The following is a 25,261-nucleotide window of genomic DNA, read 5'->3' on the forward strand; positions in this document are numbered from 1 at the left end:
TATTATGCAAATACACTTTACAATTAGTAAATTTAAAAATATTGATTAATTTATCATAAACTGGTAACAAAATTTATAAAATGATTAAACAATCTTAAAAATAATGTCGTTATCGACATACCAATTTACATCAAATATGGCTGCGTCCATAACGATTTGACGTGCATAATTATTCATTTGTGACGAATACTACAAAGAAACAATGTTCGTTCCGAGAGACAACAAACCCATAGACTTTAAAGGGTTTACACTCATATATGTCAGTTTAATTACTTCTATTTGATTTTTTTGATTTTGTTTGTGGAAAAACTGAAAGCAAATCAATGAGCTGATTCATGAATGATTGCACATAAATTTACACTTAGCCTCTAAACCTATAAGTTCGTGCACCTTAAACTTTAAAGGCATATCTTTCATGAAAATTCATTAGACAATAACTAAAATTGATATATACTTTATGATTTATCTTTTGTTAAACAAATAACGATTGAAATATGTTGGTTGATAATAATAATAATGGAGTAACGTACCTTTAAACATTCATGTATATCTTAGTCTGCGTCACACAGAATTACCCTATAAGATCGTGCATCGATTTTGATGACATCACAGGGAGGCCCTGTCATGTGTTTATAATAACCGATATATGTTTTTGTGAATAAGTGTTTATTTGTATTAAATATGTGTTGTTTTAGACGAATTTCGTGAATAAACTGTATTGAAAATATTGGTTTAAATAATACTGGTCTTCATAAAAACAAAATATGAAATGTGATAACTGTATTCAGAGGTCTAGATAAAGTGTATTTACTAACAGAAAATACATGTAGCTTAATAAAATTCTATTCACAATGGGGGCATAAAAGGCTGTCACCCCTTCTAATGACAGTTGTTTTGTGACAAAATCCTAAATTGACGCAGCGAGAACCTTTATTTCAGGCCGGCCACGATCTTAACGTATGGTCTCGTGTCATCATTTGGGGGTAAAACTTTCCGCATACACAGCATTCTTTAATCGTATTGTAATGCAAAGTACAGAGAGCACAATACGAATTCAAGACGGGCCTTCAAGGGAAACTACTCTTACAACATTTTACGATCAAAACATTGACAAACATAGCCGTCTGGTGCAGGAAATGTGCAGATTTTAAACATTGTTTAGGCTATTTCTTTGGAACGAGGTCAGAAAAACGGACAATTTATATCATATTTATTGTTTTTTCCTCATGATTGTTGTCTTATCGGCTGTGGAAATTCTCGCGTTACATAAGTAAATAGTTTTCGGGCACGTGCGTTCGAATGTTGCTTAGAAGTTTACGTCATAAAAAAGTACACGATCTTATAGGGTTGCACGAAGTTATAGGAATAGAGGATACAGGCCAAAGCTTTTAAGATGTCTTTTAAAGAAATGGTAATTTTAGGGTTAATAAACTATTGTAACAACTCACCATATTAATGGTTCGCCTGTTATAGAAATTACACAAGGAAAGATGTGGCCGTTAGTTCCAAAACCAAACTCAGCGAGTAAACACATCAAATAAATTAGTTGCATGTAGCCACCCGATAGATTAATTAGTTTTATAAAACAGGGAATTCAATCAATAGAGCCGTTTCTGTTTCCTGTGTATTTTCCATTGATCTTTATTCTCGTTTTTTTATAACCTGATCATTGTTTATAATGAAATGAGACATAATAGTAAACATGCAAAGAAATACATCCTGGGTGTCAGCCACACGCAATAACTAATATGTTCCATTGAAAAAGCTTGGATGCAAGCAAAAGGCTAAAAAAAATCTCAGTGCATTGAATTTTAAAAAGTGTCAGTCAAAAATTAAAAGTATTGAATCTGAATGTATTTTGCAGAATGAAATTCACACTCAGTGATTTTTTTGGCCCTCTTACAGGCTTTTTCCCAATTTCAAAACGTAAAAAGGCTGTTTACCAATGGAAAAAAGTATTTTTTTTCCAAAAAATCTGGCAAAAATTAAAAATAAAATAAGCCAAAATTTTCCAATAAACTCAATAATTGGTTTAATTGAAAGCAGTTAAATTTACACTTATAAACAATTGGTAAACTGTTATTTATAATCATATTAATAATGTTGAATTTTTCACAATTTCATGGTCTATCTTACTTTTTTTCCAAATCAAAAAGCCACAGGCTGTAAAATATAAAGCAAAAAAAATCACTGACACTTATGCTTCTGCAGTTTATGGTTTGGCAATCAGTGTTTACCAAGCCCAGCTGAGCAAGGATATCCATATCTATCAGTCTCAACTCAAAGTTGTTCTGCTGCAGTTTATGATTTTGTTCTGTATACCTACTTAAGTAAAAAATAATCATTTTGATTTGCCTTCAAACAATTCTTTTTAATGGTATGTGAAATTATGTAACATGTAAATAATAAGACAAAAATGTTTGTTTTTTTTCACTATAAAAATTTCCCAATTTTAGGATTTCAAGACTTGAATTTTCCCAATTGCACATAGCCACCAAGTAGCAAGCATTTTCCTTATATGGCTATAGTAAAAACTTGTTAACACTCTAAAATAAAAGTCACATTTATAGTCCGATGTTCATGAAACTTGGTCAGAACATTTGTTCTTATGATATCTTTCATCAGTTCGAAAATGGTTCTGGTCTGTTGAAAAAAAATTCCGCCAGGGGGCTATATATATATATATATATATATATATATATATATATATATATATATATATATATATATATATATATATATATATATATATATATATATATATATGGCTATAGTAAAACCTTGTTAACACTCAAGAGGCCACATTAATTGTCTGATCATCATGAATGTTGGTCAGAAGATTTGTCCCAATGATACATGTGTCTTGGACAAGTTCGAAAATGGTTCCAGTTGGTTGAAAAACATTTCTGCCAGGGAGAGGTGCATTTTCCTTAAATGGCTATATATGGCTATAGTTAAACCTTGATAACCTTGATAACACTCTAGAGGCCACATTTATTGTCACTTCCTTTGTATCTCAGGTGAGCAACTTTGGGCCTCTCATTCCCTTTTGTTTAAAAAAAAACAACCTGTTTCTTAACTTGCTTTTAGTTGTTGACAATAACTTTTAAACAATGCATGAGGTGAATAATATTTTGTTTATATTTTGCCGTTTCCTGTTTTCAGCCCGCCCTGTCTGTCGGCAATGTAGCCCAGTTGATGGCTGATCTCCTTATCTCCACAATGACCATGCACAAAGTTGGCTACATCCAGCACCCCAGTCTCATCCCACTTGTTGGTAACGATCCGTATGCACATCCTAGTGCAACCACTTGCAAGGTGGTCACCTGCTGTGAAGGTATTTGCTCTCTTTCTTAGCTGTAGGGGGGCTGTATGGGGCTGTGGGCTGTATGGGTCGGTGGCTGTATGGGGCTGTGAGCTGTATGGGGATGTGGGCTGTATGGAGCTGTGAGCTGTATGGGGCTGTATGGGGCTGTGGGCTGTATGGGGCTTTGGGCTGTATGGGGCTGTGGGCTGTATGGAGTTGTGAGCTGTATGGGGCTGTTGGCTGGCTGTATGGGGATGTGGGCTGTATGGGGATGTGAGCTCTATGGGGCTGTGGGCTGTATGGAGTTGTGAGCTGTATGGGGCTGTATGGGCCAGTGGCTGTATGGGGATGTGGGCTGTATAGGGATGTGGGTTATATGGGGATGTGGGTTATATGGGGATGTGGGCTGTATGGGGATGTGGGTTATATGGGGTTGTGGGCTGTATGGGGATGTGGGCTGTAAGGGGATGTGGGTTATTTGGGGATGTGGGCTGTATGGGGATGTGGGTTATATGGGGATGTGGGTTGTATTGGGATGTGGGCTGTATGGGGATGTGTGCTGGCTGTATGGGGATGTGGGCTGTGAGCTGGCTGTATGGGGATGTGGGTTATATGGGTCTGTGGGCTGTATGGGTCTGTGGGCTGTATGGGGATGTGGGCTGTATGGAGTTGTGAGCTGTACGGGGCTGTAGGCTGGCTGTATGGGGCTGTGTGGGAATGTGGGCTGTATGGAGTTGTGAGCTGTATGGGGCTGTGGACTGGCTGTATGGAAATGTGGGCTGTATGGGGATGTGGTCTGTATGGGGCTGACGGCTGGCTGTATGGGGCCGTGTGCTGTATGGGGCTGTGGGCTGTACGGGGCTGTGTGCTGTATGGAGCTGTGAGCTGTATGGGGCTATGGGCTGTATGGGGATGTGGGCTGTATGGGGCTGTGAGCTGTATGGGGCTGTGGGCTGTATGGGGCTGTGGGCTGTATGGGGATGTGAGCTGTTTTGGGGATGTGGGCTTTATGGGGCTGTGAGCTGTATGTGGCTGTGGGCTGTATGGGGCTGTGTGCTGTATGGGGATGTGGGCTGTATGGGGCTGTGAGCTGTATGGGGCTGTGGGCTGTATGGGGATGTGAGCTGTATGGGGATGTGGGCTGTATGGGGCTGTGAGCTGTATGGGGCTGTGGGCTGTATGGGGATGTGGGCTGTATGGGGCTGTGAGCTGTATGGGGTTGTGAGCTGTATGGGGATGTGGGCTGTATGGGGTTGTGAGCTGTATGGGGATGTGGGCTGTGAGCTGTATGGGGCTGTGAGCTGTATGGGGATGTGGGCTGTATGGGGCTGTGAGCTGTATGGGGATGTGGGCTGTATGGGGCTGTGAGCTGTATGGGGCTGTGGGCTGTATTGGGCTGTGTGCTGTATGGAGTTGTGAGCTGTATGGGGCTGTGGGGGCTGTGTGCTGTATGGAGTTGTGAGCTGTATGGGGCTATGAGCAGCATGGGGCTGTGGGCTGTATGGGGCTGTGGTCTGTATTGGGCTGTGGGCTGTATGGGGCTGTGGGCTATATGGAGTTGTGAGCTGTATGGGGCTGTGGGCTGTATGGAGTTGTGAGCTGTATGGGGCTGTGGGCTGGCTGTATGGGGCTGTGGGCTGTATGGGGCTGTGGGCTGGCTGTATGGGGATGTGGACTGTATGGGGCTGTGTGCTGTATGGGGCTGTGGGCTTGCTGTATGGGGCTGTGAGCTGTGGGCTGGCTGTATGGGGCTGTATGGAGCTGTGAGCTGTATGGGGATGTGGGCTTTATGGGGATGTGGGCTGTATGGGGATGTGGGCTGTATGGAGCTGTGAGCTGTATGGGGCTGTTGGGTTGTATGGGGCTGTGGGCTGTATGAGGATGTGGGTTATATGGGGATGTTGGCTGTATGGGGCTTTGGGCTCTATGGGGCTGTGGGCTGTATGGAGTTGTGAGCTGTATGGGGCTGTTGGCTGGCTGTATGGGGATGTGGGCTGTATGGGGATGTGAGCTCTATGGGGCTGTGGGCTGTATGGAGTTGTGAGCTGTATGGGGCTGTGGGATGTATGGGCCAGTGGCTGTATGGGGATGTGGGCTGTATAGGGATGTGGGTTATATTGGGATGTGGGTTATATGGGGATGTGGGCTGTATGGGGTTGTGGGTTATATGGGGATGTGGGCTGTATGGGGATGTGGGCTGTAAGGGGATGTGGGTTATATGGGGATGTGGGCTGTATGGGGATGTGGGTTATATGGGGATGTGGGCTGTATGGGGATGTGGGTTATATGGGGATGTGGGCTGTATGGGGATGTGGGTTATATGGGGATGTGGGCTGTATGGGAATGTGGGCTGTATGGGGATGTGGGCTGGCTGTATGGGGATGTGGGCTGTATGGGGATGTGGGCTGTGAGCTGGCTGTATGGGGATGTGGGTTATATGGGTCTGTGGGCTGTGGGCTGTATGGGTCTGTAGGCTGTATAGGGATGTGGGCTGTATGGAGTTGTGAGCTGTATGGAGCTGTGGCCTGGCTGTATGGGGCTGTGGGCTGTATGGGGATGTAGGCTGTTTGGAGTTGTGAGCTGTATGGGGCTGTGGGCTGGCTGTATGGGAATGTGGGCTGTATGGGGATGTGGGCTGTATGGGGCTGTGGGCTGGCTGTATGGGGCCATGTGCTGTATGGGGATGTGGGTTGTACGGGGCTGTGTGCTGTATGGAGCTGTGAGCTGTATGGGGCTGTGGGCTGTATGGGGATGTGGGCTGTATGGGGCTGTGAGCTGTATGGGGCTGTGGGCTGTATGGGGTTGTGGGTTATATGGGGATGTGGGCTGTATGGGGATGTGAGCTGTATGGGGATGTGGGCTGTATGGGGCTGTGAGCTGTATGGGGCTGTGGGCTGTATGGGGATGTGAGCTGTATGGGGATGTGGGCTGTATGGGGCTGTGAGCTGTATGGGGATGTGGGCTGTATGGGGCTGTGTGCTGTATGGTGCTGTGGGCTGTATGGGGCTGTGTGCTGTATGGAGTTGTGAGCTGTATGGGGCTGTGGGGGGCTGTGTGCTGTATGGAGTTGTGAGCTGTATGGGGCTGTGAGCAGCATGGGGCTGTGGGCTGTATGGGGCTGTGGGCTATAAAGGGCTGTGTAGGCCAGTGGCTGTATGGGGCTGTGGGCTGTATGGGGATGTGGGTTATATGGGGCTGTGGGCTGTATGGGGCTGTGTGCTGTATAGGGCTGTGGACTGTATGGAGTTGTGAGCTGTATGGGGCTGTGGTCTGTATAGGGCTGTGGTCTGTATGGGGCTGTGGTCTGTATGGGGCTGTGGGCTGTATGGGGCTGTGGGCTGTATGGAGTTGTGAGCTGTATGGGGATGTGGGCTGTAAGGGGATGTGGGCTGTATGTGGGTTATATGGGGCTGTGGGCTGTATGGGGCTGTGGTCTGTATTTGGCTGTGGTCTGTATGGGGCTCTGGGCTGTATGGGGCTGTGGGCTGTATGGAGTTGTGAGCTGTATGGGGCTGTTGGCTGGCTGTATGGGGATGTGGGCTGTATGGGGATGTGAGCTCTATGGGGCTGTGGGCTGTATGGAGTTGTGAGCTGTATGGGGCTGTGGGATGTATGGGCCAGTGGCTGTATGGGGATGTGGGCTGTATAGAGATGTGGGTTATATTGGGATGTGGGTTATATGGGGATGTGGGCTGTATGGGGATGTGGGGTGTATGGGGATGTGGGCTGTATGGGGATGTGGGCTGTATGGGGATGTGGGCTGGCTGTATGGGGATGTGGGCTGGCTGTATGGGGATGTGGGCTGTATGGGGATGTGGGCTGGCTGTATGGGGATGTGGGCTGGCTGTATGGGGATGTGGGCTGTATGGGGATGTGGGCTGTATAGGGATGTGGGCTGTGAGCTGGCTGTATGGGGATGTGGGTTATATGGGTCTGTGGGCTGAATGGGTCTGTGGGCTGTATGGGGATGTGGGCTGTATGGAGTTGTGAGCTGTATGGGGCTGTGGGCTGTATGGGGATGTAGGTTGTTTGGAGTTGTGAGCTGTATGGGGCTGTGGGCAGGCTGTATGGGAATATGGGCTGTAAGGGTGTCACGTTTAAATGGTCGCGTTTCATGTTTTGCTGAAAAACGTTTACCAAAACAGTAAACGTTTAAACGACAGTCATGATCAATATAATATATATTGGGGTGAAAATAACGTAGTCGACTAGCCGTAGTATATCGATGAAAAAAGGCACTTGCGGTAAATCTGGGCTACCGAATTCGGCAGTAATTTATTTCTGATTGGTTAGCGGATGGCACAGACATGAACGGTAACTAACGGAAAATGTTCGCTACTTTCCGAAAATCTTACAACTTGGCAACGAAACAGTGCATATGCCGCCATCTTGAAATATTTTAATTGATTGATTAGCAAAGTAAAACACTGCGGTAGCATGTTGAAAAGCAATATTTTAACCATATTATATATTGTTTACGTTTTTGCAAGTTAACTGGTTTTTCATTTTCTGCGGTCAAACGATATGCACATTTTATTTCATGTGCAAAATACGTGTCGTTTTCGGAAACAGTATTTTTAATCGATTTTACATTATTTTCGATGTTCTTTAAATTATTTTTATAGAATGACGAATACACATGTGGTGATACGGATGGTCTGTTTTATAATATTTTATGGTTTAAAAATGACGTCATTGCGCGATGGGATATTCACTGAATATTACAACGGAAATAACTATTTTCAGTTTGGAAATGCCATGGTACTGGGTACTGATGCTTTTTAAACGGACATAGGGATACCGTTTAAACGGTAATGTTTCGTTTATTTCATTTCGTTTAAACGTTTAGAAAAATCTGTAAACATGACACCCTTAGTGGGCTGTATGGGGATGTGGGCTGTATGGGGCTGTGGGCTGGCTGTATGGGGCCGTGTGCTGTATGGGGCTGTGGGCTGTATGGGGCTGTGGGCTGTATGGGGATGTGGGCTGTATGGGGATGTGGGCTGTATGGGGATGTGGGCTGTATGGGGATGTGGGCTGTATGGGGATGTGGGCTGTATGGGGATGTGGGCTGTATGGGGATGTGGGCTGTATGGGGTTGTGTGCTGTATGGGGATGTGGGCTGTACGGGGCTGTGTGCTGTATGGAGCTGTGAGCTGTATGGGGCTGTGGGCTGTATGGGGCTGTGAGCTGTATGGGGCTGTGGGCTGTATGGGGTTGTGGGTTATATGGGGATGTGGGCTGTATGGGGATGTGAGCTGTATGGGGATGTGGGCTGTATGGGGCTGTGAGCTGTATGGGGATGTGGGCTTTATGGGGCTGTGAGCTGTATGGGGCTGTGGGCTGTATGGGGATGTGGGCTGTATGGGGATGTGGGCTGTATGGGGCTGTGTGCTGTATGGAGTTGTGGGCTGTATGGGGCTGTGGACTGTATGGAGTTGTGGAGCTGTATGGGGCTGTGGTCTGTATGGGGCTGTGGTCTGTATGGGGCTGTGGTCTGTATGGGGCTGTGGGCTGTATGGGGCTGTGGGCTGTATGGAGTTGTGAGCTGTATGGGGCTGCATGGGGCTGTGGGCTGTATGAAGTTGTGAGCTGTATGGGGCTGTGGGCTGGCTGTATGGGGATGTGGGCTGTTTGGGGCTGTAGGCTGGCTGTATGGGGATATGGGCTGTATGGGGCTGTGTGCTGTATGGGGCTGTGGGCTGGCTGTATGGGGCTGTGGGCTGTATGGGGCTGTGAGCTGTGGGCTGGCTGTATGGGGCTGTATGGGGCTGTGGGCGTTATGGAGCTGTGTGCTGTATGGGGCTGTGTGCTGTTTGGGGATGTGTGCTGTATGGAGCTGTGAGCTGTATGGGGCTGTGGGCTTTATGGGGCTGTGTGCTGTCTGTATGGGGCTGTGGGCTGTATGGGGCTGTGTGCTGTATGGGGATGTGGGCTGTATGGGATTGTCGGCTGTATGGGGCTGTTTGCTGTATGGAGATGTGGGCTGTTATCAGGTAATCAATCTTCATTTGTTCCATGTTTTATCACACTATTTTGATAGACTGAGGCATAGCAATAATGTGACATTATCTCTTAGAGGTGTGTCATAGGTGTTAAATACAAATGTTGAATCTAATGATGGATGTCATAAAAAGTGAGCTTAGGTCTTGGAAAATGGGGCTTTATGCATGTGCATACAGACTACAGTCTGCCCAGTCTTATCAGGAACAACACTTTCCACCTTAACTGAAATTTTGCTAAAAAAAGACTTTCTTTTAATGAAAAATAAAACATACAAGCAGAAAGTGTCATCCCTGATTAGCCTGTGCAGACTGCATAGGCTAATCTGGGATGACACTTTACGCATATGCATTAAGCCTCGTTTTCCCAGAGGTAGAGGACAAATATATTGTAGCTACAACCCCTGTGAAAACATGTCATTCTACACCACTACTAATAAGTAAATGCTTTATGAATTTCCATATAATTTCTGCATCTGTTTGAACGTTAGTTTTCTTCTTTACTATACATACATTTATTTATGAAAAATGTTCTTGTTTGTTGTAGTATATGACAGTGTGGAGCACAACGTAGTGATTGTTCAGCAACGCTCTCCTTTCATAAAGGTAAGTAGTGATTGTTTAGCAACGCTCTCCATTCATAAAGGTAAGTAGTGATTGTTCAGTACGCTCTCCATTCATAAAGGTAAATAGTGATTGTTCAGCAACGCTCTCCATTCGTAAAGGTAAGAAGTGTTTGTTCAGCAACACTCTCCATTCATAAAGGTAAGAAGTGATTGTTCAGCAACGCTCTCCATTCATAAAGGTAAGTTGTGATTGTTCAGCAACCCTCTCCATTCATAAAGGTAAGTAGTGATTGTTCAGCAACGCTGTCCAGTCATAAAGGTAAGTGGTGATTGTTCAGCAGCGCTCTCCATTCATAAAGGTAAGTAGTGATTGTTCAGCAACGCTCTCCATTCATAAAGGTAAGAAGTGATTGTTCAGCAACGCTCTCCATTCATAAAGGTAAGTAGTGATTGTTCAACAACGCTCTCCATTCATAAAGTTAAGTAGTGATTGTTCAGCAAAGCTCTCCATTCATAAAGGTAAGTAGTGATTGTTCAGCAACGCTCTCCATTCATAAAGGTAAGAAGTGTTTGTTCAGCAACACTCTCCATTCATAAAGGTAAGAAGTGATTGTTCAGCAACGCTCTCCATTCATAAAGGTAAGTAGTGATTGTTCAACAACGCTCTCCATTCATAAAGTTAAGTAGTGATTGTTCAGCAAAGCTCTCCATTCATAAAGGTAAATAGTGATTGTTCAGCAACGCTCTCCATTCATAAAGGTAAGTAGTGATTGTTCAGCAACGCTCTCCATTTCAAAAGGTAAGTAGTGATTGTTCAGCAACGCTCTCCATTCATAAAGGTAAGTAGTGATTGTTCAGCAACGCTCTCCATTCCAAAAGGTAAGTAGTGATTGTTCAGCAACACTCTCCATTCATAAAGGTAGTTATTGTTCAGCAACGCTCTCCATTCATAATGGTCACAATATTTTAATTACAATTCTGATGTAATTTAATGCAAAATATTCTACTTAAAAAATAAAGGCAGTACTTTGGATGTATAGACCCTTATGACCATACCTTTTCTAAAAAGGTATTTCAAGGTGAATGAATTTAAGATAAAAATAGTGCGCAATGTGATATGTGTGAAGTTTCACGCTGTTGTCTCTTATTTAAAACATAACAGTGATTGCTTAGTGAGTATCAATGCTTCTTCATTCACACGTGTTGAGAAAAGAATAACATAATGAGTGTCTTTCAGTGAAAACATGTCGTCCAGTAAACCAAGGTGATGTTTTAAGAGAGTATAACATTGCATATCTCACTTAATTAATATACTATAACCTGCAGATTAGCTTTTTATGCCCCCGGATCGAAAGATCGGGGGCATATTGTTTTTGGCCTGTCTGTCTGTCTGTCTGTCATTCATTCATTCATTGTGTGTGTCCCAAAACTTTCACCTTGGTTAAAGTTTTGCAATAACTTTTGCATTATTGAAGATAGCATCTTGATATTAGCATGCATGTGTATCTCATGGAGCTGCACATTTTGAGTGATGAAATGTCAAGGTCATCCTTCAAGGTCAAAGGTCAAATATATGGCTTCAAAGCGGCGCAATAGGGGGCATTGTGCTTCTGACAAACACATCTCTTGTTTTAAATTTCAATTCTCATGAACACAACATGGCAAGCTTTTGTGATCCAATTTTGTCTTTTGCTATCATGGATCATCATTCTTTTGTTTAAACATCTCTTTAATCAAAATCATGCAGTGGGGCACTTTTTTATTTTTTGTTCATTTATTTCAAGACTGGGTCAAATGGTTTATGTAGACTTTTGATAAGCAACATAATGTAACATCTGTATACATGTACAACAAACTTCAAAACTGAACTTATCAGCTTGGTTCTTAGAAAACTGGGCTGAATGTATGTGCGTACAGTGTCATCCCAGATTAATCAAGGAAGACACTGCATTTTTGTAAGAAGAGACTCACTTCAAACGAAAATTCTTTAAAAAGCGGAAAGTGTCGTTCCTGATTAGTCTTTGCAGACTGAACAGGCTAATCTGGGATTACACTTTAGCCCATTTCTCGCAGATCAAGGCTAATATCATCAGGTGAGTTACATTAAGGAGTCTGACCCTCTTATCATTAACATAGCTTTAAGCAAGGTTGCTGTGGCGTGGTTAGAGTGGTGTCCGCCTAGCAACTTGGAAGGATTCTTTGGATCTCCCAAAATCAGTCCTAGATCAGTTTTTACTCAGGAAACGGCCTTAAGAGCGTTTAAATAAGCCCTGGGCTTTTGCTGCAAGCGAGCAAAATAAATTAATTTAAACTTCTCTAAAGCTATTTAGTTATTAGGAATACTATAAGGGGCCATGTAGTTATGAGGAATACATACTGTACTGTACTGAGACCTATTAGAAAGCATCATTGACAGTTTCAGTTCAGAGTAAAACATATGAATATTGAAATCTGTTTTTATACCTTTTTTCATTGTCTGTGAAAATCAAAACAGCTGAAGTTTTGAAGTTTGTTTAACCTTGATTATTTTAGGGTAGAAGAAATGCATACAAGAAATGGTTAGCTCAGTGGATTCGGGAATGCGGATTCAGCAAAGTTGTTATAGCAACAAGCAGCTCTGCAGATGAGAGGCTGGACACACAGATAACAGGGTATGTGTTCTAGAGAGGCTCGACACACAGATATCAGGGTATGTGTTCTAGAGAGGCTGGGACACACAGATATCAGGGTATGTGTTCTAGAGAGGCTGGACACACAGATATCAGGGTATGTGTTCTAGAGAGGCTCGACACACAGATATCAGGGTATGTGTTCTAGAGAGGCTGGACACACAGATATCAGGGTATGTGTTCTAGAGAGACTTGACACACAGATATCAGGGTATGTGTTCTAGAGAGGCTGGACACACAGATAACAGGGTATGTGTTCTAAAGAGACTTGACACATAGATAACAGGGTATTTGTTCTAGAGAGGCTCGACACACAGATAACAGGGTATGTGTTCTAGAGAGACTTGACACATAGATAACAGGGTATTTGTTCTAGAGAGGCTCGACACACAGATATCAGGGTATGTGTTCTAAAGAGACTTGACACATAGATAACAGGGTATGTGTTCTAGAGAGGCTCGACACACAGATATCAGGGTATGTGTTCTAAAGAGACTTGACACATAGATAACAGGGTATTTGTTCTAGAGAGGCTCGACACACAGATAACAGGGTATTTGTTCTAGAGAGGCTCGACACATAGATATCAGGGTATGTGTTCTAGAGAGGCTCGACACACAGATATCAGGGTATGTGTTCTAGAGAGGCTGGACACACAGATAACAGGGTATGTGTTCTAGAGAGACTGGACACACAGATAACAGGGTATGTGTTCTAGAGAGACTGGACACACAGATATCAGGGTATGTGTTCTAGAGAGGCTCGACACACAGATAACAGGGTATGTGTTCTAGAGAGACTGGACACACAGATAACAGGGTATGTGTTCTAGAGAGGCTGGACACACAGATATCAGGGTATGTGTTCTAGAGAGGCTCGACACACAGATATCAGGGTATGTGTTCTAGAGAGGCTCGACACACAGATATCAGGGTATGTGTTCTCGGAAAAATAGTTACACACACTAGCATGCATATTATCAGATAAAATTTGTAAGGATTGTGTTTGTCTGAACTATGCAAACCATGTATGGCTGACACCTAAAAATAATAATGTTGCTGTGTTATAAACTTGATAGCATATGATATAATGCTGTCCAGACAAACACCAGTTTAGGTCGTTCACCAGGGCCATTAAACAAAGTTGCACCTCTGTGCCTGAATTTTAAATCAAGATTACCCATGTGCTTAAATTTCTAAAAGACGGTACCCATTTTCCAAAATTTTCAACTCAGAAGTAGTGGAGTACCCCAGTACCTAAATTTCCAATTATTATCTGTGTATGATTGTTTTAGCTCATGAGTAATTTAGAAATTAAGGAAACACTACATTAAAAATAATAAAAAGAACCATTTGCCAACTGTGGGTCTTCGCTATTTTGCATTTATAAATCTTGTGTGAAGGCTTGTAGTTAACTTGTGTATATACACATGCATATTATTCTTCAGGCCACAGTTCAGATTTGTTGCTTCGGATAAAATAGAAGCAGACTACGGAGAAATGTTCCGAAACTTTTATGAGTGGGATGAGTTAGAACGGCGTCAAACCTTTCCAGCCCCATCTGTGTTGGAGGCAGGGGATAGGGGCCAGGGACAGCTGTACATACCTGGCGGAGGCATTGCCATGGCACTCTTTAACGACCTGTAAGTAAGATTATTTATGCTTTGGGGTTGCTTGCTGCAAAGGTCTAACCCTTTTCCACTTAGATACGTATTTTTACACATTTGTAGTCACTTAGAAAGTTATGTTTAATTAAATTCCTTTCTTACTTAATTCAAGTTTTAAAGGCTTCATTTCCAACCCTTAGATACTGATGAGCAGCGAACAGCATAAAACCTGAACAGACTGCGAGTCACTCGCAGGCTGTTCTGGTTTGTGCTCCTTAGTTAATCCACGCAAAAAGTCTAAGTGACATAAAAATGGCAGAGGTCAATTCATCTGTGCGTGTGTACTTCTGTCCGTCTGAGTTTTCTGTGCAACTCCTTCTAGATTTTGCATGTGTTTTTTTTTCAAACTTTTACGGATTTGTTATCTTAAAGCTTGACAGCGCATATTTACAGGTTTACGCAATTGAAATATTTTTTAAACAGCCTTTTGTCTTTTGGATAAAATTACAAAATGTTTTTTCTTTCTTAACAATTGATCACAAATTATTAACCTTCCTACACACAAAATAGTGCAGCAACAGTTACCTTGACCTTTATCGGATTACCTATTTGAAATCACATTCTAGGTCTTATTTAAGCGACCTATGCACACAATTTCTGTCTATTACCACAATCCAAACACAAATTATTGAGCAGAAACAGTTTTGTTCTTTTTTTAGTAACAATTATCTTAACCCTATCCAGACTGACCCCAAATTAAATCCCTATCTAGGTCTTTGTGGTAACCTACCTACACACATAATTTTTGTGTACCATCTTGTTCCTTAAGTAACTGAGTTTTTAGCTCAACTGAGTACAAAGTGTACTAGGAAGAGAATTTTTAGAGGCCACATTTTTCATTTAATCTTGAGGAAACTTAACTTGGTCAGAATGTTTATCTAGGCTTAGTTTGATTCAGGTCAGATGTGCTAAAAAGTATGACATTAGGTCAAATCACCACTCTATAGGCCACATTTATGACTCTTCATAAAACTTGATTATTTTTATCTTAAAAATACATGTATTTAGACCAAGTTCGAATCTGGTCAATTGCACCTAGAAACTAGGTTACAAGGTCAGATCTTTAAAAAACATCTTATTACTCCAAAGGCAACATTTATGACTTAAGCTTGATGAAACTTTGTCAGAATGTTTATCATTACATATGCAGCCTAATAATCAGGTCACTAGATCGATTCTTTAATAAGCTTGTACCCACTCTGGGGCCACATATGTGACTCAATCTTGATGAAACTTAGTCAGAATGTTTATCTTGACAAAACAAAGACTATTTTTGAAACTGGGTAAAGCGTTGTCAAACAACTACATCACCTTGCCAAATCTTGGAAACTTGGTGTGCGTGACCACAGGTGAGTTTTAAAGGGCCAGCATGTTGTTTCTCATATGTTCTCTCTGTTTCAGGAGTAGTGATACACCGGTGGTGTTGTTTCTCATATGTTCTTTCTGTTGCAGGAGTAGTGATACACCGGTGGTGTTGTTTCTCATATGTTCTTTCTGTTTCAGGAGTAGTGATACACCGGTGGTGTTGTTTCCCATATGTTCTCTCTGTTTCAGGAGTAGTGATACACCGGTGTTGTTGTTTCTCATATGTTCTCTCTGTTGCAGGAGTAGTGATACACCGGTGGTGTTGTTTCTCATGTGTTCTCTCTGTTTCAGGAGTAGTGATACACCGGTGGGGTTGTTTCTCATATGTTCTCTCTGTTGCAGGAGTAGTGATACACTGGTGGTGTTGTTTCGCATATGTTCTCTCTGTTTCAGGAGTAGTGATACACCGGTGATGTTGTTTCTCATATGTTCTCTCTGTTTCAGGAGTAGTGATACACCGATGGTGTTGTTTCTCATATGTTCTCTCTGTTTCAGGAGTAGTGATACACCGGTGGTGTTGTTTCTCATATGTATTCTGTTTCAGGAGTAGTGATACACTGGTGGTGTTGTTTCTCATATGTTCTCTCTGTTTCAGGTGTAGTGATACACTGGTGGTGTTGTTTCTCATATGTTCTCTCTGTTTCAGGAGTAGTGATACACCGGTGGTGTTGTTTCTCATATGTTCTCTCTGTTTCAGGAGTAGTGATACACCGGTGGTGTTGTTTCTCATATGTTCTCTCTGTTTCAGGAGTAGTGATACACTGGTGGTGTTGTTTCTCATATGTTCTCTCTGTTTTAGGTGTAGTGATACACTGGTGGTGTTGTTTCTCATATGTTCTCTCTGTTTTAGGTGTAGTGATACACTGGTAATGTTGTTTCTCATATGTTCTCTCTGTTTCAGGTGTAGTGATCAGAGCTCTAGATAAGGGCCGTACAGCCGTAAATACGGCTTTTTAATGAAGGTTTACGCATTTATTTTTATAAACTGGCCGTACAATTACGACTTCAATATCCCTTTTACGCATTTACAAAGAACATCTGGCCGTATCGTTACGTCCGCGTCAGCGCGGCGAGATTGGTTGGTCTGTTACCTAACGGCGCTTTTCGTTAATTAAAATTACAGAAAAGTTTGAGACTGGGCTTTGATATGTATGTCTATTCCGTCATTTTCGATACTTGTAAACCCGTCAAAAACAATATGGCTATGTGCAAGGGAAGGCCAGCTAAGCCGCTTTCTGTTCAAAAAAACACTATTAGGCTACATAAGGACTTCTAACCATCATGAAATCCAATGTGTTAGCTCAGAAAATGACATTGTCGCCCCGATATTGGACAATTTAATTGCATTGGTGGCAAAAAAAGGAAGAAAGCATGATGGGAACCGTATCCGAACCAAAACTGTTGAGGATTGGAAAACAAAATATGATTGGCTCGTCACAGAAAAAATTGAAGGCGTTTTACGGCTAAATTGTAAAATTTGCCGCAGTGCTGCTAAGCCTTGTAAATTGAGCACAGTGTGGGCCTATGAAGGTTTGAATTATACAGACTTTTCATAAACAAAAAGTAGTGTACTTTTTAATAGGTACAGTCAACTCGCCAATATCGAGTATTTCATGAAAAAGTATAATCAAATAAAAAACAATTTTTGCATAATGTGTCCCTTGGATAAATGTATTTTGCAAATTGTGAAAAGATGCTCCAACTGTTGATCTGTCAGGGGAGATAATGCTGTAAACAGTGATCCTTTAATCTTTATGTTTAATTACAATGAAACCTATTTTAAATTGAAATATGGTTAAATGACAGCTTTATAAGCTGTTTATTTTGTAGTTTTTTTGATCATATGATATTTTTTCATTGTCATACTTTCATTGGTCATTTTTGCAAAAAAAATTAGAAGTGTACAGTACTGCGGCAAAATAATAATATGGAAAAATGATATAGTAGCATTATTTTTACATCTTTACATATATACACAAAAGCCAAAATGACAAAATTCTAACGGAAATATTTAACGTTTTTTGGCATGTGATTCTCTATTGGCAAGTTGATATTATTTTTTGCTCAAGGAAGCAACATATTTTTGGTTAGCATTTTGTGCCCCAAAGGATCCACTTTGCAAATGATATATTAACTTGCGACAACAGCAGCTAATTGTTATTAAATGCTCGTGACACTGTGGCAGACGTAAAGGTTGCTTAGCACTTGTCAGGTGCTATAGACCTGGTTCTACGGGGTGCCAGTGACATTGCACTTTCCATTACCACTCATCAGGCTATCAATTAACAATTCAATTGAATTTTCATGATTCAATACCTTTATTGCTTTGTTGTTTTCTATGCTCCCAAAGGATCCGATTTTAAGATTGTATAATTTTCTCTAATAAGATAATAGATTGACCTCACTTGTAATTTAATTGTATGTGCAAATTCTTCATAAATTAAAAAGTACATGTTGTCAACATGTACTTTTATGAAGAATGTCCAAATAAAATGAAAACAAAATCTATCAATATTCTTTTATATTTTTTATTGTCATGAAAAAATATTGTTTCATAAAATTTACTTTTAGGTTCTGGTGACATACAGATATCAACTGTGAAAAAACATGGTAGCTGCAATGAGCACAAAATTGCCTGTGAATATCTACACAAAAAACAGATTCAGCAAAATGGCAGCATAGAAAATGATGTGTCCGAGTCTGATAGTGAAATGCCATCTACATCTGTGTCCAAAGAAGATAGAATCTTATTTAATACCGTGTACACAATGGCGAAAGAGGAACTCCCAACTGAGAAAGTGAACAGTTTATTAGCTTTGCAGAAGCAGAATGGTCTTGATCTTGATTATCAAAATTTAAGTTAGGTTACTGTAGATGACATTCTTAAATCAATCAGTAAAATACTTACAAAAAATCTTGTTTCAGAAATAAATTCTTCGCCAACATATGCAATTATGATAGATGAGAGCACAGACGTTAGTGTTGAAAAACATCTTTCTATATGTATTAGATATGAAAAAAATGGAGAGGCAGTCAGTAAGTTTTTATTGAATGCTAAGTTGAAAGATGGTAAAAGTCATACAATTGTTAATTGTATTGTAGAACAGTTTGATAAATTAGGCATTTGTCTATCCAAGTGTTCCAGTCTCGCCACTGATTGGGCTGCGGTGATGACTGGCAGGAAAACTGGAGTTGGAATTCAGTTAAAATCTAAGTACTCAACTTTTGCCACATGTACTCACTGTGTTGCTCACAGGTTGAATTTAGCTTGTGTTGACTCCATGAACAAAGATGATTACCTTACAAAGTTTAAGACAAAATTCAATGACCTTTACATGTTTATGAGTAATTCTTCTAATAGGACTGAAGCTCTGCATGATATCCAGGAAGTTTTAAAGGAACCTAATTTGACAGTCAAAGAACCACATGCAATCAGATGGCTGGGTCTTAGAAATGCTGTAAAGGCGGTTTTTGAATGTTATGGGGCTATTCTTGCAACATTAAGTAAATTTGCCGCTGAGAAAAATCCTGTTGCAAAAGGCTTGTATAAGTACTTTAGTAATTATAAAACTGCCATGGTAACTGCCTTAATGCTTGACATACATTCAGAATTAGCCATTCTTAGTTGTGAATTTCAGAAAGCCACGTTAGTTTTCTCTGAGGTACAGGCACAAATAGACGGAACTGTAAATAAACTAGATAAGCTTTCATCAGCTGATGGATCTTGTGTTACAGATATGAAAGCAAGAATTCAGGTAGAAAATGGCGTTGCTAAGTATAACAACAATGATGAGTTAATGTACAAGGTGACAATGCCTGATGAATTTGAAAGGTTGAAGGGGTGTTACATTGACAGACTTAAAAAAAACATAAGAGGTAGGTTGAGGAAGGAAGATGGTGACATTTTTACAGACTTATCAAACGTATTGGAACCAAGCACCGTTAACTGTACTCCAGGTGATGAAAGGGCAAATGCTGTAGCAAGTCTAGGTCAATTTTATGGGTATGAAAAGGAGGTAGTTGTGATTGAAGGTGACATCAACAACTTAGTTGAAGATAGAAGAGTCATCCCCCCTCTTCTCAATCCTGAAAAACTTAAAAGTGAGTGGCCCAGACTGGAAGGAATGATTGAAGGGGCATATAGGTCTTATAGTACACAGAAACTTTGTAAGAAAATTATCCTCCATCATAGAATGTTAATGCCAAATTTTGCTATTTTAGCATCTATTGCACTTGTTATGGCAGTGTCTAGCGTAGAATGCGAACGTACTTTTAGTGCCCAGAATAGACTTAAGGTTAAATACAGAGCTTCTTTAAGTACAGATAAACTTGATGTTCTTCTTAAAATCAGTATGCTTGGACCACAGCTGCAGCAGTTTGATCCAGTGCCAGCAGTGAAAAAATGGTTAAGTTACAAGAAAAGGAGAAAGAAAAGACTTCGTGAAGCATATAAACCAAGGAAAAAGGCTAAAACATGTTAATATCAGATTGACTGTATTACAGTTGAAGTGTTTGCTTAAGCTTTTCTGACAGTGATATAAGTGTTCTAATACTTAGTTTACGTGTTGGCTTGTGTTTTTGTCAATAAAAATGAAGAAATAGTATTTAGTTATGAGTTTTAATGTGTTTTGTATTTGCATCATAATTAAATAAGCTAAATATGTTTATTATAATTGTTGCAAATGTTTCTGAAAAGTCAGTTATACACCCTTCAATATCCAAGAACACAGGTAGTACAGTACTACCTGTATTTTTGGATATGGTAGTACAGGTACTAATTGATTTTCAGCGTTACTCCTTTTCTTTCTGTCAGTGACAGTACCGGTACTAATTTCACAAATCCTTATCTAGAGCTCTGAGTGATACACCGGTGGTGTTGTTTCTCATATGTTCTCTCTGTTTTAGGTGTAGTGATACACTGGTGGTGTTGTTTCTCATATGTTCTCTCTGTTTCAGGTGTAGTTATACACTGGTGGTGTTGTTTCTCATATGTTCTCTCTGTTTTAGGTGTAGTGATACACCGGTGGTGTTGTTACTCATGTTCTGCTCAGAAGGGGACAATATACCAGAAGCTATAGAGCTGACTAATAGGATCAACAGATGGCTTGGGCTCATACTGTTCCATGTAAGTGAATCTTGATGCCATTCACTTGGGCTCATACTGTTCCATGTAAGTGACTCTCGATACCATTTACTTGGGCTCATACTGTTCCATATAAGTGACTCTCGATACCATTCACTTGGGCTCATACTGTTCCATATAAGTGACTCTCGATACCATTCACTTGGGCTCATACTGTTCCATATAAGTGATTCTCGATACCATTCACCTGGGCTCATACTGTTCCATATAAGTGACTCTCGATACCATTCACCTGGGCTCATACTGTTCCATATAAGTGATTCTCGATGCCATTCACCTGGGCTCATACTGTTCCATTTAAGTGACTGTCGATGCAATTAACTTGGGTTCATACTGTTCCATATAAGTGACTCTCGATACCATTCACTTGGGCTCATACTGTTCCATTTAAGTGACTTGTGATACCATTCACTTGGACTCATACTGTTCCATTTTAGTGACTCTCGATACCATACACTTGGGCTCATACTGTTCCATTTAAGTGACTCTTGATTCAATTTACTTGGGCTCATACTGTTCCATATAAGTGACTCTCGATACCATTCACTTGGGATCATACTGTTCCATATAAGTGACCCTAGATACCATTCACTTGGGCTCATACTGTTCCATATAAGTGACTCTCGATGCCATTCACTTGGGCTCATACTGTTCCATATAAATGACTCTTGATACCATTTTCTTGGGCTTATACTGTTCCATTTAAGTGACTCGATACCATTCACTTGGACTCATACTGTTCCATATAAATGACTCTCGATGCCATTCACTTGGGCTCATACTGTTCCATTTAAGTGACTCTCGATACCATTCACTTGGGCTCATACTGTTCCATATTAGTGACTCTTGATGCCATTCACTTGGGCTCATACTGTTCCATATAAATGACTCTTGATACCATTCACTTGGGCTCATACTGTTCCGTTTAAGTGACTTTCGATACCATTCACTTGGGCTCATACTGTTCCATATTAGTGACTCTCGATACCATTCACTTGGGCTCATACTGTTCCATATAAGTGACTCTCGATGCCATTCACTTGGGCTCATACTGTTCCATATAAGTGATTCTCGATGCCATTCACTTGGGCTCATACTGTTCCATTTAAGTGACTCGCGATGCCATTCACTTGTATTCCTTCCCTTCAGCAACACTTGCTTGTTATATCTTGTGATAAGTGGCGATTAATGGTGCGCAATCATATGATCCCGAAATTAAATAAAATTAAAGTAATGAGGCGCAGAATAGAAAAGTTTGTTTGTAGCCTGAGCTGTTCATCATCTTTCAGCCGTTAACCATCATCAGTCGTCTGTTTTCAACATTTACCATGTAAAAATATAGATGTCCCATTAATTTTCCAATATTCATGAAACTTCGTCAGAATATTTCTCCTTAGACATAGTGGCCAAAAATACTTAATGTGGGGTCAAAAACAATGTCAATTGGTAGCACTCGAGAAGTTATGTTTTTAGTCTAATTTTCATGAAATTTAGTCAAAACATGTGTTCTGAAGACAGCTTGGTTGAGTATGAACGTGCGTGGTCTGTTGAAAAACCTGACAATCAGGAGGCGGGGCAGTTTTTGTTATTTAGCTGTTGTGAAACCTTAATGTAGCATGGTCCAATAATTAAATCCTGCTTAGACCATTTGTTCTAATGAATGTTTTGACGTTCCGGTCCATTTTAAAAGTGGCGGCCAGGGGGATGGGGCAGTTTTTCTTATACTGTTTACGGGAAAGCTGTTAACAGTTACACACTAGAAGTCTTATTTTTGGCCCAATCATCATCAAACTTGCTCACAAAAATTTGTTTTAAAAATATCCTGCCGAGTTTTAAATGGTTTTGGAAAGCAAAAAAGTTCAGAACTTTTCAGTGCCTTCATGTCTTGGGTTAATAACCTATGGCCCTCTTGTCATTATTCAAGATTTATTAGGTATCACGTAAATAAAGGCCTCCGGCCCAAAATACAGCATTCATTTACAATTTCATAATGATAAAATGCCACCTTGTAAAATTTTTTTTTTTTTTTGGTTACTTTGCTTTGGAAATGTCTATAACTAAAAACTGTTTAAACACACAATAATAACTAAAATCATTTCATTATTAAAATTATCAGTGTCAAGTTTGGATGTCATTTATACTTTTTTTTATTTTATACAAAATGGACAACTTATATTTACCTTCTGGGATGTATTACAAGTAAATAACCAATGACTTATGTTATATATTGGATAATTTTAATATTATCATTAGTAACAACAGAGTAGCTTATAATTAAAGCGTCTATTAAAATATCTGTATTACAAATTACATGATACTGAAGTTTTCAGTTCATATTTCTATATCCTGATACTGCAGAGTTGAGTCACTATTGTTACTTCTTACTTGTCTTTCATTAACCTTCATTAAAATGTCATATTTCATGTAATAACGAATCTTTGGAAGAAAAATTACTGAACAATAAGTCAGGCTGTCTGGCATTTTGACGCCGGCCTTTTGACATTTTGTCTGACAGGACGACAGTCTTTTGCGATTGTCTGAACACAAAGAAGTCATTCTGTTACTCCCCACATAATATTAAAAGATACAACATGATATTTTCTATGTATTGTTTTAATTTTCATTGAAGCAATATACATTTTTTGCTATTGCAGTAAAAGGTTAATGTCAAAACTACAACATGTACCAAATGCCATAAACTGTTCATATATTTCAGTCTCGGTCCATTGCGGATGCCAGCGATGTGGGAGTTGTGAAATACACTCAGTGGAAAATCCCTGTGTCATGGAAACTGTTCTTTGGAAGTCGCTTTGACCAGACATTGTTCCACTAACAGAATTTTAACTGTGAACTCTGGAAGATTATTAGCTTTTTTTACAGACTTCAAAACATGACATGCAGTGAAAAATGTTTGGTTTTTAACACATTAAGACTTGGCTGAATTTGAATCTGAGTTACGGATGTTCAGTAACTAAGTTACTTGTCAAATCTTCTACTCTAGAAGGCTCCAGTATGAATAAATCTGGATTAAACTTGTTAAGAATGTGTATCTTGATATTAATATTGACGATTGGTTTTGCCTTAACTCGGGTGAGCACTTTTGAGTCAGCATTGCCTTCTTTTTATGCATATAGCAGTTGAACTGTCCGTCAGTCTGTGTGTCTGTCCCAAAACTTTAACATTGGCCATTACTTTTGAAATATTGAAGATAGCAACTTGATATTTGGCCTGCATGTGTATCTCATGGAGCTTCACATTTTGAGTGGTGAAAGGTCAAGGTGAATTTCATCTTTCATGGTCAAAGGTCAAATATATGGCTTCAAAGCGGTGCAGTAGGGGGCATTGTGTTTCTGACAAACACATCCATTGTTAAGTTACATATTGCATATAATTGTTATATGATTTTACTGTTGTATTTTGTAGAATAAAATTCAGTTACCACTGTTTTGTTTTTCCAAGATATCACATTATATGAAATAATTGTTTTTTGGCTATTCATCAATTCGTTTGAGGTATGCTACTCACTCATGTGCCTGTGTTGGCAAACATAAATGTTATGTCCGGCATCGGGGTTTTGGTGCTAGTGCATAAGTGTGTTTGTTAGCCTGTGGTGGGTTACACACCGGAAATAAAGAGTTGAGTCACGATGCGTCTTTGTCTTGGCAATTCCAGCCTTAAATTAAAAGTTTAATCGTCTTGCGAACCCTTCAATTAACAATAAAGCTCAAGTGAAGTTTGAATGCAGCAATTCCATATTTATGTAACTAAATTTATATAACGTGTATTGTTACTAACCAAAGCTTACTAATCAGACTTTAGCCAAATTTAGTATAAATAAGAAAATTATGATCACATTTTACATCCAAGAACTCAATATCCTATTATCTACTAAATTACAATTTCACACATGCCTTTGGTGTCTTTTTAATGTCACCAACCAAAGCCCATATTAAATGACTCAATTTAACAAATTATTTGCCTATTTATACTTAAAAATCTTTATTTTAATGAAAGTATGTACATTTATCTTTGTTTTTGAAACTCCAATGCGTCTCGTGGGTCAGGATTTAAGTTGTGGACAGAAATTCAGATGTAAGAAATAAAGTAAAGAGTATTCAAGTGAGCTGCCTCAATAAGACAAATTACTGGTAGTGCCTTGAGATGAAAAGTGGCTTAAATTAAATTAAATTCCTAAATATGAAAGATTTATGTTTTTTAAACTTCATAAGACCAACTGTGTGCATGTAAAGGGACTTGTTAACAGATTTGTGTATGTTTTGAATATAGTCATTAAATGCTTTAAATTGATAAATGTAAACCTTGGAACTAAAAACCTATAGCATTAAACAAGAATGAAATTAAAGAAAGGAAAAAAGTTATCCAAAGTCTAGGTTCGAACCCTTGGAGCAAAAGTCTAGCACTTAAACCACTCGGCCATCGGTGCAGTTATAGATCATGGTGTACTTTAAACTTTCTATAAGCAATCCAGGTAGTGTCACAAAATATAACGCTAACAACATAACTCTCCAACTTATTCAATTGT

At 40.2% G+C, this 25,261-nt stretch overlaps 1 protein-coding gene across 2 annotated transcripts; it reads left to right on the forward strand.

Annotated features, from left to right (window-relative positions):
* Window positions 1-99: 99 nt before the first annotated feature.
* On the forward strand, window positions 100-24,160 carry LOC127861091 (proteasome assembly chaperone 2-like). 2 transcript variants are annotated; one of them, XM_052399468.1, is made up of 7 exons: window positions 100-259; window positions 3,166-3,337; window positions 9,857-9,915; window positions 12,408-12,526; window positions 13,992-14,186; window positions 20,583-20,745; window positions 23,435-24,160. In XM_052399468.1, the coding sequence occupies exons 1-6, from the start codon at window positions 203-205 to the stop codon at window positions 20,713-20,715; spliced, it is 735 nt and encodes a 244-aa protein (XP_052255428.1). In that variant the 5' UTR covers window positions 100-202; the 3' UTR covers window positions 20,716-20,745; window positions 23,435-24,160. The 2 variants fall into 2 exon arrangements, with proteins under 2 accessions (XP_052255428.1, XP_052255427.1); XM_052399467.1 differs by having other exon boundaries at window positions 20,583-20,700.
* The last annotated feature ends 1,101 nt before the right edge of the window (window positions 24,161-25,261 follow it).

This window comes from Dreissena polymorpha, chromosome 15 (assembly GCF_020536995.1).
Source record: "Dreissena polymorpha isolate Duluth1 chromosome 15, UMN_Dpol_1.0, whole genome shotgun sequence".
Taxonomy (NCBI): Eukaryota; Metazoa; Mollusca; class Bivalvia; order Myida; family Dreissenidae; genus Dreissena; species Dreissena polymorpha.

What these genes read in the sequence shown, in the direction of transcription:
- LOC127861091 (XM_052399467.1), top strand. Translation starts at nt 203, where the DNA reads ATGTTCGTTCCGAGAGACAACAAACCCATAGACTTTAAAGGGTTTACA. An exon ending in ATGGCACTCTTTAACGACCT is followed by an intron (nt 14,187 to 20,582) that starts GTAAGTAAGATT and finishes TCTCTGTTTTAG; the next exon opens with GTGTAGTGATACACCGGTGG. An exon ending in TTGGGCTCATACTGTTCCAT is followed by an intron (nt 20,701 to 23,434) that starts GTAAGTGAATCT and finishes CATATATTTCAG; the next exon opens with TCTCGGTCCATTGCGGATGC.